This window comes from Anolis sagrei, chromosome 1, assembly GCF_037176765.1.
Source record: "Anolis sagrei isolate rAnoSag1 chromosome 1, rAnoSag1.mat, whole genome shotgun sequence".
NCBI classification, from domain to species: Eukaryota; Metazoa; Chordata; class Lepidosauria; order Squamata; family Dactyloidae; genus Anolis; species Anolis sagrei.
The window spans coordinates 157673871-157688444 of record NC_090021.1 but is presented as its reverse complement, the minus strand read 5'-3'; the positions used below and the strand labels follow the sequence as shown (position 1 = coordinate 157688444).

General features: G+C 39.0%; 1 protein-coding gene across 3 annotated transcripts in view; it reads right to left on the bottom strand.

Moving 5' to 3' along the window:
- Positions 1 to 14574, bottom strand: part of KIF16B (kinesin family member 16B) — a 197056-nt gene that overhangs the window by 52415 nt on the left and 130067 nt on the right. For all 3 annotated transcript variants that reach the window (XM_067469750.1, XM_067469744.1, XM_067469745.1), the window contains 2 exons: positions 11730 to 11852; positions 9255 to 9344 (listed from right to left, as the gene is read on the bottom strand). In XM_067469750.1, the coding sequence (XP_067325851.1) occupies positions 9255 to 9344; positions 11730 to 11852 (213 nt within the window). The remainder of the gene's footprint in view (positions 1 to 9254; positions 9345 to 11729; positions 11853 to 14574) is intronic.

Sequence of the window (14574 nt, the reverse complement as noted above, 5' to 3'; positions counted from 1 at the left end):
GAAACCCCAATCCTATTCTTGTCAGGCAGGAAGACCCCATTCAAGCCCTCCCAACAGATGGCCATCCAATTCCAACCCCATTCTGCCAGGCAGGAAGACACCATTCATTCTACAAATATAGCATCCCAAGCATATAGGATCAAATAGCATAATAATAATAATCCAAAATAATAAATATATCAACTATAATAGGCTTTAAGTCAATGATATCACACATAAAAATCTATCCCAAAGAATTAGAAAAAATTGAACTGGCCCAACGAATCCATACAGCTATGTTATAATTGGCAATATATATCTATAAATTTATATAACCCTTTCAAAATATTTTTGATAACATGTTAATTATAAAATACTTATTTAATTTTAAAATATTTAATTATTTTCATTTAAAATGTTTAACTTTTGAATATTTCATTTAGATATTTTAAGTTTAAAATATTTGTTTAATTTAAACATATTTTAATATTTTCATTATAAAATACTTAATTCTTTAGTTCTAAAATATTTCATTTACATATTTTGATTTTAAAAATTATTATTTACATTACATTATTTTATTTTAATATTTCAAATTTCAAATATAAAATGGTTTAATTTTAATATTATTCCTTTAATTTTAATATTATAATTTATATATATTTAATATTTATATTTCACAATACCTTTTAATGTATTTGATTTGGTTTAATTATGAAATATTTAATTACTTAATTTGTTTTTAAAATAATTATTTAATTTTGAATTATTTAATTTTAATGTTTTAATTTTAAAATATTTAATTGTTTACCTTTACAAAATTTAAATCTAAAAATACTTAATTAACTTAAAATATTTTACTGTTAGTATTTTAATTTAAAAAGTATTTAGTTGTTTACTTTTCAAATATTTTCCATATCACCAAGCTAGGCCACAGCAACGAGTGGCTAGGAGGGAGGCCAGGGAGGGAGGGGGATCGCCGGGGAAGGGGCGCTTTGATGCCACGCACGGAAGGACGGGCGTGGGAAACCCTTTGAGGTATAGGAAGGGGCCCCAAAGGCCATCCAGTCCAACTTCATTTTACAGTAAAGGAAGACACCATCAAAGCCCTCCCGACAGATGGTCAACCAGTTGGAAGGGAGTCCCAGAGGCCATCCAGTCCAACCCCCTTTGTCTGTCTGTATGTCCATCCATCCTTCAATCCATCAATCACTCCATCTACACATCTATCTACCTACTACCTACCAACCTATCTATGTTCTATCCATCTACCTTCTATTCCATCTATCAATGTCCCTTCCATCTGTCCCTTCTGTCTATTACTTCAACTGGAATTCCTCTCTTATCTGAGGGCCACAGCAACGCGTGGCAGGGTACAGTTAGTATATGTATAAAATAAATATCCACTGCACTACCCTATTTATTTTTGGATTCACTGTGTATCATTACAATCAACAAGACACTTGATTCTTCTTGCAATTTCATATTTTTCTATCTGGAGCTCATCTTAGCCCAAATTGATTCTACACAGTGTTTACGTCCATTGCCACTTTAGCACTGAAACTGTATTGTCAAGGACCATTTGCATCCAACATGCTACAAGGTCAAGAAATAATGAGTCTCTAAAATGCCTGGTAGACATCTAGACATGATTTAATGCCAAATGCATAATTAATACCCCGTCTTTACTGCCTACATCTACAACATTTTAAATAGAGTCATATTGGTTTTGAAACGCACATGACCCACGATGCATTCTTCCAGTTATCAATAGCAACTTATTTACCTGCTTTATATGCATGAGTCAACAAAATTATATACTGCAAATTTTATAACTGGAAGATGCTAGCAGTTCACCTTTTCAAAGTGTTCAGATATTACCTTCCCAATAAATCAATATTTCAATATACTTCTTTTGGGAATGTGGTGGCAGAAACATGAAATGCAGTTTCAAATTAAAAATACTGAGGCAGTAGCCCAGAACTGAACAACTAATGAGCTATAAAGTTCACCTCTAGCAGACACAGCATATATTAGGCAAGCATACATCTTTGTGTTTATAATAAATATAAATCTGGAGTCAGAAGATTAACTGTGAAAAATAGTCCTACTAAAATAATATTATGAGTATGCAGTGTTTTGGATTTCTTAAAAGTGGCATTAGATCAAGTCAATATCAAAGTGAAGCATATGGTAATTGTGAAACTGTCTAACTATAAATATGGTCAAGATGAGGTTTTTAAAAAGCTGTCAACATGGATCAAAACGCATTTTGTCCTAAGCTGGTCTCACATTTTGAAATTAGAGGACACTTTGAAATATTTGTGTCTATGGACCATTAACCATACTTCTACTTAAATTGCAAGAGTATTATTTCAGAACTCACAAAATCCCCATATTCATTATGTTCAGTTCATACCAGTGATTTGTTATTTTCATCTCAGCTTTTCTCTCTATTGTATTGGTTTTCCTGCAAGTAATGTTGTTGGCATTCTCCATTTAATGAAACTGGGAAGAAGGACTGGTTAGCACACAACATAAAGCCAAGATTCAGTGCTCTTAAACTTTAGGTTCAAAGGCTCAATCATCTCCTTCATTATTACAGGGAAAACCAGCTGATCCCTAACCCATCTAAAACACAGATATGTGCCTTTCATCTCAAGAACAGACAGGCATCCTGAACTCTGAGGATCACCTGGGAAGGAATCCCACTGGAGCATTGCAGCACACCCAAACACCTGGGAGTCACTCTGGACCGTGCTCTTACCTACAAGAAGCACTGCCTGAACATCAAGCAAAAAGTGGGTGCTAGAAACAATATCATACGAAAGCTGGCACAACCTGGGGATCACAACCAGACACAGTGAAGACATCTGCCCTTGTGCTATGCTACTCTGCTGCTAAGTATACATGCCCAGTGTGGAACACATCTCACCACACTAAAACAGTAGATGTAGCTCTTAATGAGACATGCCGCATTATCACGGGGTGTCTGTGCCCTACACCACTGGAGAAATTACACTGCTTTGCCGGTATTGCACCACCTGACATCCGCTGGGAAGTAGCAGCCAATAGTGAAAGGACCAAGGCAGAGACATCTCCAGCTCATCCCCTGTTTGGGTATCAGCCAGCACGTCAACGACTTAAATCTAGTTTTCTAAGATCTACAGAGACACTCGCTGGAACACCTCAGCAAGCGAGAGTCCAAAAGTGGCAGGCTCAAACCCAGAACCTCAACCAATGGCTGATACCAAATGAGACACTCCCCCCTGGGCACACAGAAGACTCGGCGACTTGGAAGGTGCTGAACAGACTGCGCTCTGGCACCACGAGATGCAGAGCCAACCTTCAAAAATGGGGCTACAAAGTGGAATCCACGACATGAGAGTGTGGAGAAGAGCAAACCACTGACCACCTGCTGCAATGCAACTTGAGCCCTGTGACATGCACAATGGAGGACCTTCTTGCAGCAACACCAGAGGCACTCCAAGTGGCCAGAAACTGGTCAAAGGACATTTAATCAACTACCAAACTTGCAAATTTTGTGTTTTGTCTGTTTGTCTTGTTTGTTTGTTTTGTTCTGTTAGGAATGTAATACAATTGACTGGTTGCCCAGACACGACAAATAAAATCTCCTTCATTTGCTAAAAAGAAATAAGTGAGGTTATTTTGAATTCTTTTGTTTTTTCCGGAATGTCATTTGGAAGTCTCCGGTAAAAACCCAGACAGGTCCTGCATTTTGGGCCTGTCTGGATGGGCTCTGAGTTGCCACAGGTTTAAAACAACTTGAAGGAAACTCAGTTTTGGTTTCTGCAATATGTGGCTTCCTGTTGCACAATCCACCAGGAAAACATGCTACTTACTAACCACAGTTGGTTTTGTTGATTTAACTAACAAGAGCTTCTTTTCAATCATAACTTCAAGTTCATATATAACAACAAATCAGTAATTACAGAAAGTGAATTACTGATTTATGGTTAAGTCCTCTTCTCTGGAACACAGGAGTAATAGTGTGAAGACTGCATAAGCTTTGATGACATCTAGCATATAATCTAGTTTAGTACATGCAAACATGTCTACAAAAAGCATGAGTTAGTGGAGACAGATGTGGCACAGAAACACTTTTTACAGCTATTTTTTGTTGTGTGCACGTGCCATGGGGAAAAAAAGTACAGTGATACCTTGACGTAAGAGTTTAATTTATTGTCGAAGGCTTTCATGGCTGGAATCACTCAGTTCTTGTGGGTTTTTCGGGCTATATGGCCATGTTCTAGAGGCATTTCTCCTGACGTTTCGCCTGCATCTATGGCAAACATCCTCAGGAGAAATGCCTCTAGAACATGGCCATATAGCCCGAAAAAACCCACAAGAACTGAGAGTTTAATTTGTTCTGTAGCCAAGCTCTGAACACAAAACTCTTATCTCAAAGCAATTTTCCCACTGAAATGCTATTAATCTATTCCAGCCCCCTGAAACCCCCATCTCAATTTTTGTTATGTATCCAGATCTCAACCATATAGAATTTCCAACAGAACACTGAGAAGTATTTAAACAGCTCTCAAAAATCTTAAAAATACATGTGAAATAATAAGCTGTGAGAGCACATGAATAAGAGAAGTGCAAGGAGGAATTCAAAGGAAAATTACAATAAATCATCAGTGAAAAGAGTAATTCACAAATGCCCTAAAGTTAGCTTCATTATAGTAAGGAAGGAAATGTCAAATAAAGGCTAGGAAAACCTCCAAGCAACTATTCCCAGTTTTAATGGATAATAGATCTATCTTAAAAAGAATGACATAGTTGCTACACTGGTCGATGTGCAGGTGTGCTCAAGAAAAAGGCAACCACTTTTATTACTCTGAGACTCCCATACGGACAGACAGACAGAGGCGGCCCTAGGTAATTTTCTACAGTAAGCAAACAGTATTTTGCCCCCCCCCCTCCCCCCAACCAATCACTGATATATATTTTCTGTTCGTTGTGGAAGTTCTGTGTGCCATATTTGGTTCAATTCCATCATTGGTGGAGTTCAGAATGCTCTTTGATTTTAGGTGAACTATACATCCCAGTAACTACCACTCACATATGTCAAGGTCTATTTTCCCCCAAGAGTGCCTCAAGAGTGCCTCTGGGCAAAATCAACTATACTGCGAATGCTTACTTTGCATAATGGTTGAGCCGTCCCTGCCGACAGACAAAAACACATACTTCAGAGTGCCTGGTAGCTGCAAGAAGACTAGAATAGAGCAACTGTTTTGCTTTTTCTTCTGCACGCCTACATAAAACAATAGAGGGTACTCCTAAATCTTCATTTCATTTTATTTTTACATCAGGGTGCTATCATAGTTATGGTGCTTTACTGGAGCAATGGATACACTACACCTTCCCACCATGAAGCTTATTGGATGACTGTGGGTCAGTTGCTATCTCTGTGTTAAAACAAATGAAATTCAGTAGAAACATAAAAAGTACAACAGGAGGGACCCTGAACTATGCAGACAGTGGCATAGGAAGAAGAGATTATCCCACTTGTAGAAGCGAGTAAAGATACTTTCTTTTCCAGCCACTTATAAGGAGTGAGATTATCACACCTACACTAAAGTTACTCCAGCCACTTAGTTTCTGGGCAAAGTACGAAGTGTTGGTTTTACCTTTAAAGCCCTACATGGTTTGAGTCCACGTTACCTACAGGTTAACAACTTAAATCAAGACATAGTTTTCTTAGATCTACAGAAACACTCGCTGGAACACCTCAGCAAGCGAGAGTCCAAAAGTGGCAGGCTCAAACCCAGCACCTCAATCCGTGGGTGATACCAGATGAGAGACTCCCCCCTGGGCACACAGAAGACTGGGCGACTTGGAAGGCGCTGAACAGACTGCGCTCTGGCACCACGAGATGCAGAGCCAACCTTAAGAAATGGGGCTACAAAGTTGAATCCACGACATGCGAGTGCGGAGAAGAACAAACCACTGACCACCTGCTGCAATGCACCCTGAGTCCTGCCACATGCACAATGGAGGACCTTCTTGCAGCAACACCAGAAGCACTCCAAGTGGCCAGATACTGGTCAAAGGACATTTAATCAACTACCAAGTTTGCAAAATCTGTGGGTTTTTTTAATCTGTTTGTTTGTTTTGTTTTGTTAGAAATGTAATACAATGGTATGGTTGCTGATGACACGATAAATAAATAACCTACAGGTTCATCTTCTTCCATACAATCCCCCCTGAACTCTTACGTAGGTCCTCTGGGGGGCAGATATTCCAACCAGTCAGAAGTCAAAGGCTGACCATCCCCCAGAGGACCTTTTCATCGGCCACCCTTAGATTGTGAAATGACCTGCCAGATGACCTATCTCTTCCAGCTAGCCTACCCAGTCAGTTTTCATAATGAATTTTAAACTTGTGTCTTGTTTTAATCTTTGTTGTGTGTATTTTATTATGCATTTTATAGAAATAAGTTTCAATATGTATATTTTATAGAATGTTTACAATTATTATGTGTTTTAGCTATAATGTAACCCACCTCAGGCCACAAGGAGAAACGGGTAAGAAATAAAATTATTATTATTATTATTATTATTATTGGACTACTGTAATGCGCTCTACGTGGGGCTGCCCTTGAAAACGGCTCGCAAATTTCAACTGGTTCAACGGGCAGTGGCCAGGATGTTAACTGGTGCTCCTTACAGAGAGAGGTCAACCCTCCTGTTCAAGGAGCTCCATTGGCTGCCATTTCAATTCAAGGTGCAGGTGCTTACCTACAAAGCCCTAAACTGTTTGGGACCAGCCTACCTGCGTGACCGCATCTCCGTTTATGAACCCACGTGTTCTCTTCGCTCATCCAGAGAGGCCCTGCTCACGATTCCACCTGCATCGCAGGCGCGTTTGGTGGGGATGCGGGACAGGGCCTTTTCTGTGGTAGCCCCCCGACTTTGGAACACCCTCCCCAAAGACATCAGAGAAGCCCCTACGTTGGCAGTCTTTAGGAAGAGCTTGAAGACCTGGCTGTTCCGATGTGCCTTTCCAGAATAGGAAAACTCCAGCAATATGTCCCAGAAGCACTCTGTCAGAGTTTTAAGATTGCTTGCACACTGCACTTACCCTAAATCCAACATACCACCTGTCACACCCAGCACTTTTTAATCTGTACCCATTACATTTGGCCCGGCCCTAGTTTTATTGTGTTATGATGTATTGTTTTTGTTGTTTCTGTTATTGCTTTAATGTTTTGATTTGCTTTAAGTTGTGTATTTGTTATGCTATTGTTTTATTGAGGCCTTGGCCTTTGTAAACCACATTGAGTCCTTCGGGAGATGCTAGCGGGGTACAAATAAAATAATAATAATAATTATTATTATTATTATTATTATTATTATTATCTAATATGTGACTATTTAGTTAGCTGAACAGCAGTTTCTGTTGGATTTATTTCACCCCTTTGGACAGAAGAGTAATGGAACAGGAAATTTAGGTACAAACTGCAAGATAAATTTTAGTAAGTGGAACTTAATAGAGGCTAATAGTAGAATAGGGGAAAGAACAGATATTCCCACATACTACTCACACAGACACTCAGCATTTTCTACCATAGACTATTTCCTGGTAGGCATTAACAATGCATTGCCAATAAAAGAACTTTTGGTGGGCGAACAATGGCCATGTACCTCTCTATTTAAAATTCGGGAATTTTACCATAAACAAAGTGAAAAAATGGCGATATAACCCAAAAGTTGCTTATAAAGAGACAGACAGAAAAGAGATAAAAGAACAAATTACCCAATATTTCAACCTAAATAGAACCCCTGGAATGAAAGCAAGCATAGTTTGGGATGCCGTCAAGGCAGTAAGTAGAGGAAAATGTATAACAATCGAGAAGGGTATAAATAAAAGGGAAAATAAAAGATTAAGGACATTGAGATCAGAAGAAGAAGCAGCAATTCCAATCATTCCAAAAAGACCAAACGGTGGGGAAAAAAGAGAAATAGAAAGAGATAAAAAAAAAACAACAACTAGAAAGCTTAGAGGAAATCGAAATTACAAAATGACTTTCAGACAAACTCTATAAACAACACGAAGAAATTAGCAAGTCTTCTAAAAAAGAAACAAGGGAAAACAAAAATCATTAAATTGAAAGATGGGACAGGCCAAATAAAAACAAGGGAGGAAGACCTAAAGGAAATAATGGTCAATTATTACGAAAAGCTTTACACGGATAAGGATATTGTGAGATCGGAAGGATTACTCAAAAAATAAATAAATTAGGCCCTCTCTCCCAAGCAACATTGGATATGAACATAACTAGCAATGAAATAGAGGTAATAAAAAACTTAAAAATTAATTCCTTACCAGGACTCGATGGACTCACTACACATTTCTACATTTTTTTTTCAAAAGGAAGTAACCCCTAACATAGGTAAAGGTAAAGGTTTTCCCCTGACATTAAGTCCAGTCGTGTCTGACTCTGGGGGTTGGTGCTCATCTCCATTTCTAAGCCGAAGAGCCGATGTTGTCTATAGACACCTCGAAGCTCATGTGGCCAGCATGACTACATGGAGCACCGTTACCTTCCCGTCGGAGCGGTACCTATTGATCTACTCACATTTGCATGTTTTCGAACAGCTAGGTTGGCAGAAGCTGGGGCTGACAGCGGAAGCTCACGTCACTCCCTGGATTCAAACCTGCAACCTTTCGGTCAACAAGCTCAGCAGCACAGCACTTTAACCCACTGCGCCATTGGGGGCTCCTTAACCCCTAACATAATAATACTATATAATGAAATCATGGAAAATGAATTAATTCCAGAGACATGGAAAAATCTGAAATTACAACAATTTTAAAACCAAATAAAGAGGGAACCGATCCTAACACCTATAGGCCTATTGCTTTATGTAATGTGGAGTATAAAATATTCACAAAAATAATAGCGGATCTTCTCAGTTGTGAAATAATAGGTCGAAATTAGTAAATCAACAAACCTCATTAATTTATCACCATTTAATAAGGATCCGGCTTAAAATTCAAGACATTCTATAACTTGGTACAAATTAGTCAAGCAAATGTTGTAACGCTTTCTCCTAGTAAGAAACACTATCAGCCAGTCAACAAATATCATCATTCCATCACCTCACACACCATGAGTGCCATTTGTTATAAATTCCCCTCCCCACCCCCCAAAAAAGGATCCTGAGAAGCAGAAGCTTATCTGTTGCGTGAGAACCATAGACCCAAATGATTAATGTAAACATGAGTAAAAAAAATTATTGGGAACTTACCTCTGGGTATTTTAATTTTAGTGTTTGATGCATTTCTCTAAAACGACTGTATCGCCTAAATACTGTCCATGTCTCACCAAGAACTGAAATCTGTTACATAAAGGTAGAGAAATGGTTTCAATAAAGACAAAGAAGCATTTCACTTTCAGATAAACACATTTATTTGGCTTCCTGTAATTGCTGATTGCTCCCAGGTAAACTATTACTGGCAGAAGTAATGGAAAGAGAACACGGAGAGATGCTAAACTAGGAGTTAAAATTGGGAACAGAATAAACCTGTATTCTCATTATTCAGAAAGATTCCTTACTCATAGCCACAGCTGCATGGAAGCAACTAGGAATAAATCCACATGGCTGTAGGTTGTAGATAATCAACTGAATCTTATGAGGAGGGCTGATTGCGATGATTTGCTCCTCCAAAAAGATTTGGAGGAAGGTTGCCAATAATATAGGAAGGGCACTTGTAACTATGTCCACCCATAATTCTGTATTCACATCCTGCTTCATCACACAAGAGAGAAATGATGCTCACATTGCCACAGCATCATTAAAATTAACAGCTGGTTTGTCATCAACTCTGAGAATGTGGCTTCACCCAATCCACAACTATGTTCTGCAGAACACATACCGTATATACATGAATATAAGCTGAGTTTTTCAGCCCCTTTTAGGAGGTTGAAAAAGCCCCCCTCGGCTTATATTCGGGTGAAGGAGAAAAAGCTGAGAAAAAAGGCTCTGACGCTGGCTGGTGGAATCCATGGCCTTGTTTTTGCCCCCACAGCTTCCTCCTCCGCTGCATCTGTGCAGAAGCTGCGCCCGGGGCAAGTGAAGGGGAAACGGAGTCGTGCACCTCCCTCCCTGCACGTCCCGCCATGCACGCACACCTCCATTTCTTCCCCATTCGATGCGCATGCAGCATCTCTTCCTGCTTGTCTTGCTGTGTGCGCGTAAGGGATGCTGCATGTGTGTTGATTGGGAAGAAATGGAGGCGTGCGTGTGCGCGCGGCAAGACGTGCAGCGAGGGAGGTGCACGCCTCCGTTTCTCCCCCCATTCGCCATGCACGCGCCCTCTGCTCTCCACATAGCAACCCAGCTGGGTTGCTGTTCGGAGAGCAAGACAGGTTGCGCACAGGGTGAATGGGGGGAGAAACGGAGGCGTGCACCTCCCTCCCTGCACATCTTGCCGCGCGAGCATACACGCATCCATTTCTTCCCCATTCAACGCGCATGCAGCCTCTCTTCCTTCTGCGCACACAGCAAGGCAAGCAGGAAGAGATGCTGCATGCGCGTCGAATGGGGAAGAAATGGAGGCGTGCAGGGAGTGAGGTGCACGCCTCCGTTTCTCGCCCATTCATCCTGTGCGCAACCTGTCTTGCTCTCCGAACAGCAACCCAGCTGGGTTGCTATGCGGAGAGCAGAGGGCGCGTGCACGGCGAATGGGGGGAGAAACGGAGGCGTGCACCTCACTCCCTGCTTGTCTTGCTGTGTGCGCGGAAGGAATAGAGGCTGCATGCGCGGTGAGTGGGGAAGAAATGGAGGCATGCGTGTGTGCGCGGCATGACATGCAAGGAGGGAGGTTCGTGACTCCATTTCCCCTTCACTTGCCCCGCGCGCAGCTTCTTTGCTCTCCTATTCGCCGCGCGTGCAGCCTGTCTGCCAGCTGGTTTGCTGTGATATCTAATTTTAGTTTTGAAATTAACCAGTAGTGGCTGCATTTCGCACCCTCGGCTTATACTCGGGTCAATATGTTTTCCCAGTTTATTGTAGTAAAATTAGGTGCCTCGGCTTATATTTGGGTCGGCTTATACTTGAGTATATACGGTATATAGGCATTTGTCGGTTTAATGCATGGAAAGGAAACAGATTCACTAATGCAGAATTGTAAAAAGTCTAGGACCAAAACCAGGGCTAGGGCTTAACAGTATAACATACAAAATTGAGAATTACATTAGTAACATCCAATGATTAAGCCGTTGGCTCTAAAACTAATTTTGCAAACTCCTTGAAATCATACATTCTTTCTCTATGTCTGTCCCCAACTCCAGCTCAAAATATCTGCCAATAATCTCATCCATTTTTATTTTTTTTCCCCCTGAATATGTACATACAGCTCTTCCCTGCTCAGTCTACTCTGTTCCATATCTCATTCTGTTACAGATGGTCCTCCAGAGAAATAGTTTTGGGGAGTTGTGGCTAAATGAGTGGAGAAAACTGGAAAAATCAGATATGTTGGCTTTTATTGGATAATGCGACCAATGGGTATAATCCAATGTCACTTCCATGCTTCACTACTGCTGTTCCATGCAAACAGTAAAAGACCAGATCTGCTCTGGTTCAAGGCATGTCCACAAAGAAAATAAGAAAAGTAACCCATAGGAAACTCTCACAACATATTTGAATCTTCCCTTGCAATGGCATGCAAAAAAAAGGGAAAATAGTTTTGATTTTTAAATAAAAAACCCTCAAAAACCTTACCTTTATTTCATATTCATAATGCTCATCCTTTCCCTGCCCACAAAGGACATAGCGTGGAATACTAATTTTAACTGGATTCTTTAGGTCATCTGGGTTTGTTTTACCAGAGCGACAGATCATTCGCTATCAAATGAATATCAAACAGGAAGAAGAAATTAAAACCCACATCACTCTATGAACAATACCCTATGAGGCCAAGGCATGTTACCTGACGGGGAAGTAAAATAAAGTAAGATTTTTTTTAAAAAAAGACGGATTTAAGCAGAAGTGAATTGTAATCCTCTTCTGAATGACCAAGCACTTCTTTATGATACAGGGGAGAAAATGGAAAACATCACTACAAAGTGTTGCTTGCTCTTTTTGCAGCTTTAGTAACAGCTTTTGTAACAGCGGAAAACACACAAGGAAAAAAACGTAGTTTCATCTAAATTCATAACATAAGCATAGAGCCTTGGATCCTCTGTATTTGTTGGTCAAAACTCCACTTACAGGATGTTCTTGCTGGCAGAAGAGGAAAGACATTACTTCTCCCAATTCACCTTTTCCCCCTGATATCCCTTGAAAGCCTGCTCTGAAAAGCTAGTGTGCTCTTCAGAAAAGCATGGGAAGTGATAAGGATGAATCAGAGAAAATCACTCATTTCAAGGGGAGTCTTTGCTGTATTGTAATCCCTTCTACAAATGAAAGAAGTTCTTCTATTTGTAGCAGGGCAATTCAGCATCCAATTCGTAACCATAAAATTTTTAAATCAGAAATAAAACAATACAGAATATATTTATTTATTCCATGCGCACACCTTCAGAACAGAAAACAACTGAAAATTGCAAATATCAGGAGATAACAAAATAAAAACATCTGATTTGGTACTGTGAAAAAAATAGCATGAAGTGACTGTATTTGTAAAAGGAATTCTCCCAACTGAATAGCAGGACAGAAGAAGTAATTTACCCTTAAAAGATAGGTAAATGCATAACACATCCTTCCATTATGATTGCAAAGAAAGTGCTGGCATCATTTCATCCTACAGGCACTTCACTTGGAGCAAATTGAAAAACTATCAGATTATCTTTAAATAAGCATGCATATGATCACACTGTAAGCATGATACTAAATGCAAACAAAATTAGCTATCCTGTGCAGAATTTTGAATGACATAGTTGAAAAGGAGGAGAAGGACCAATTAGTCCAAATCTTTCCTTTGAAGGAAAGTTTCAAAATACAAAATCTACAAAATACTTGAGTCATTTCTCAGACAACCAAAATATGCAAAAAAAAAAAAAAAAACATCATGCAAGCTTTCAAAGCTGCTCTGGATTCTTCAGAAACAAAGGACAATAAAAGCTAGGCAATAACATTTAAACATCATTAGCAAGAGAAACTCAAGACATACCTATCCTATGCAAAGTTAGCTGCCCCTTGCTGAGGCTCAGAACACTGAATTTTTGAAGGAATTTTCTGAATTTTGTATTTTGTTGTATTTTTCTGAATGAACAACATGGCTTCCTCTGAACATGTTTGAAAGACTTCGGTGTGTAATGTTATTAGGAAGGAAAATACAGAAGTCCCCTAAGGCAAATTTTCTCCCTGTCCCTCCCACATTTCTTTAAATATCTGGTTAAAGTTCCGTCATGTTGTTTGGAAGACATTACTGCCAATATCTTGTCGAGTAATATGCTAATCTGAATGAAAGAACTATTTGGAGAGGGAAAAATGATTGTGAACAACTGGCGGGACCAAAGCAACCAGCGACTTTATCAACTGAACTGTTTTTTTACAGAAGTAAATTAAAGTGATACATGTGTGTGCATATTTTGGTATGCACTTTTAATTTGTTATAAGCAAAATCAACATTATAAAATGAAAATTTCCTCTAAAAACTTGTATCTATTCTAATTTACTGGTTTTTTTCCAACAAAAGTGATTTCTCTTTTCCTTAAGGCCATTAATAACACATTTCTGATATTTTAAAATGATGGGTGCAAAAGTAGATTTACTTATAGGAACATGTAGAAACGTTCTGAACAAGTAGTTGGCAAATTATTTTCAAAATTGTTTTCTCTTTAATATTATTTTAGAACACACACCATCATCATTTCTGGTAATAGCAGTCTCGCTCATAGACAATCCACATTTGTGATGCCCCCATTTATACAACAATGTATGCATTTACATTGAAAATCTAGAGCCTTTTGCTAAGAAAAATGCGTATCTGTATTCCAAACTTTTGCTATTAAGTTATCCTAAGAATCTTTTCTTAGGATAACTTACTAGCAAAAGTTTGGAATACAGACATGCATTATTATATTTGAAAAGTGTAACATGTTTATTTTTGCCTCTGTGTGCAACCTGGTGTTTATACTTTAAGAAGTAAACTATTGGGTTTCTTCAGTTTTAAGACACCCCCCCCCCCCACACACACACACATATTGACATCTCTAACAATGGGGTGCATCTTAGAATTGCATGAGCTTTTAAAAAGACATATAAATAAAGCTTTCTATGTAGCCGGTACTGAAATTAGTGTGTGTCTTACAATCGATGTTGTCTTAGAATAAACGAAAAACAGTATGTATTGACAGTAGCAAATATATGATAGACTTGATATACAGAAGGACAAATCTTAACAGTCAAAATGAGCATAGCTGTATTTATTGAAGAAAGGGAGGGTAACATGAGTTTTGTTGAAGAAAAGCTAAATGAAATGAGAAGGTGAAATCACTGTGTCATTACTATTATTATTATTATTATTATTATTATTATTATTATATCTGCAGGAAATCTGCTGCTTTGAAACTGGTTTCCTAAATAAGTACAGAGAGACAAATATTCATTGCCATCTGTGACT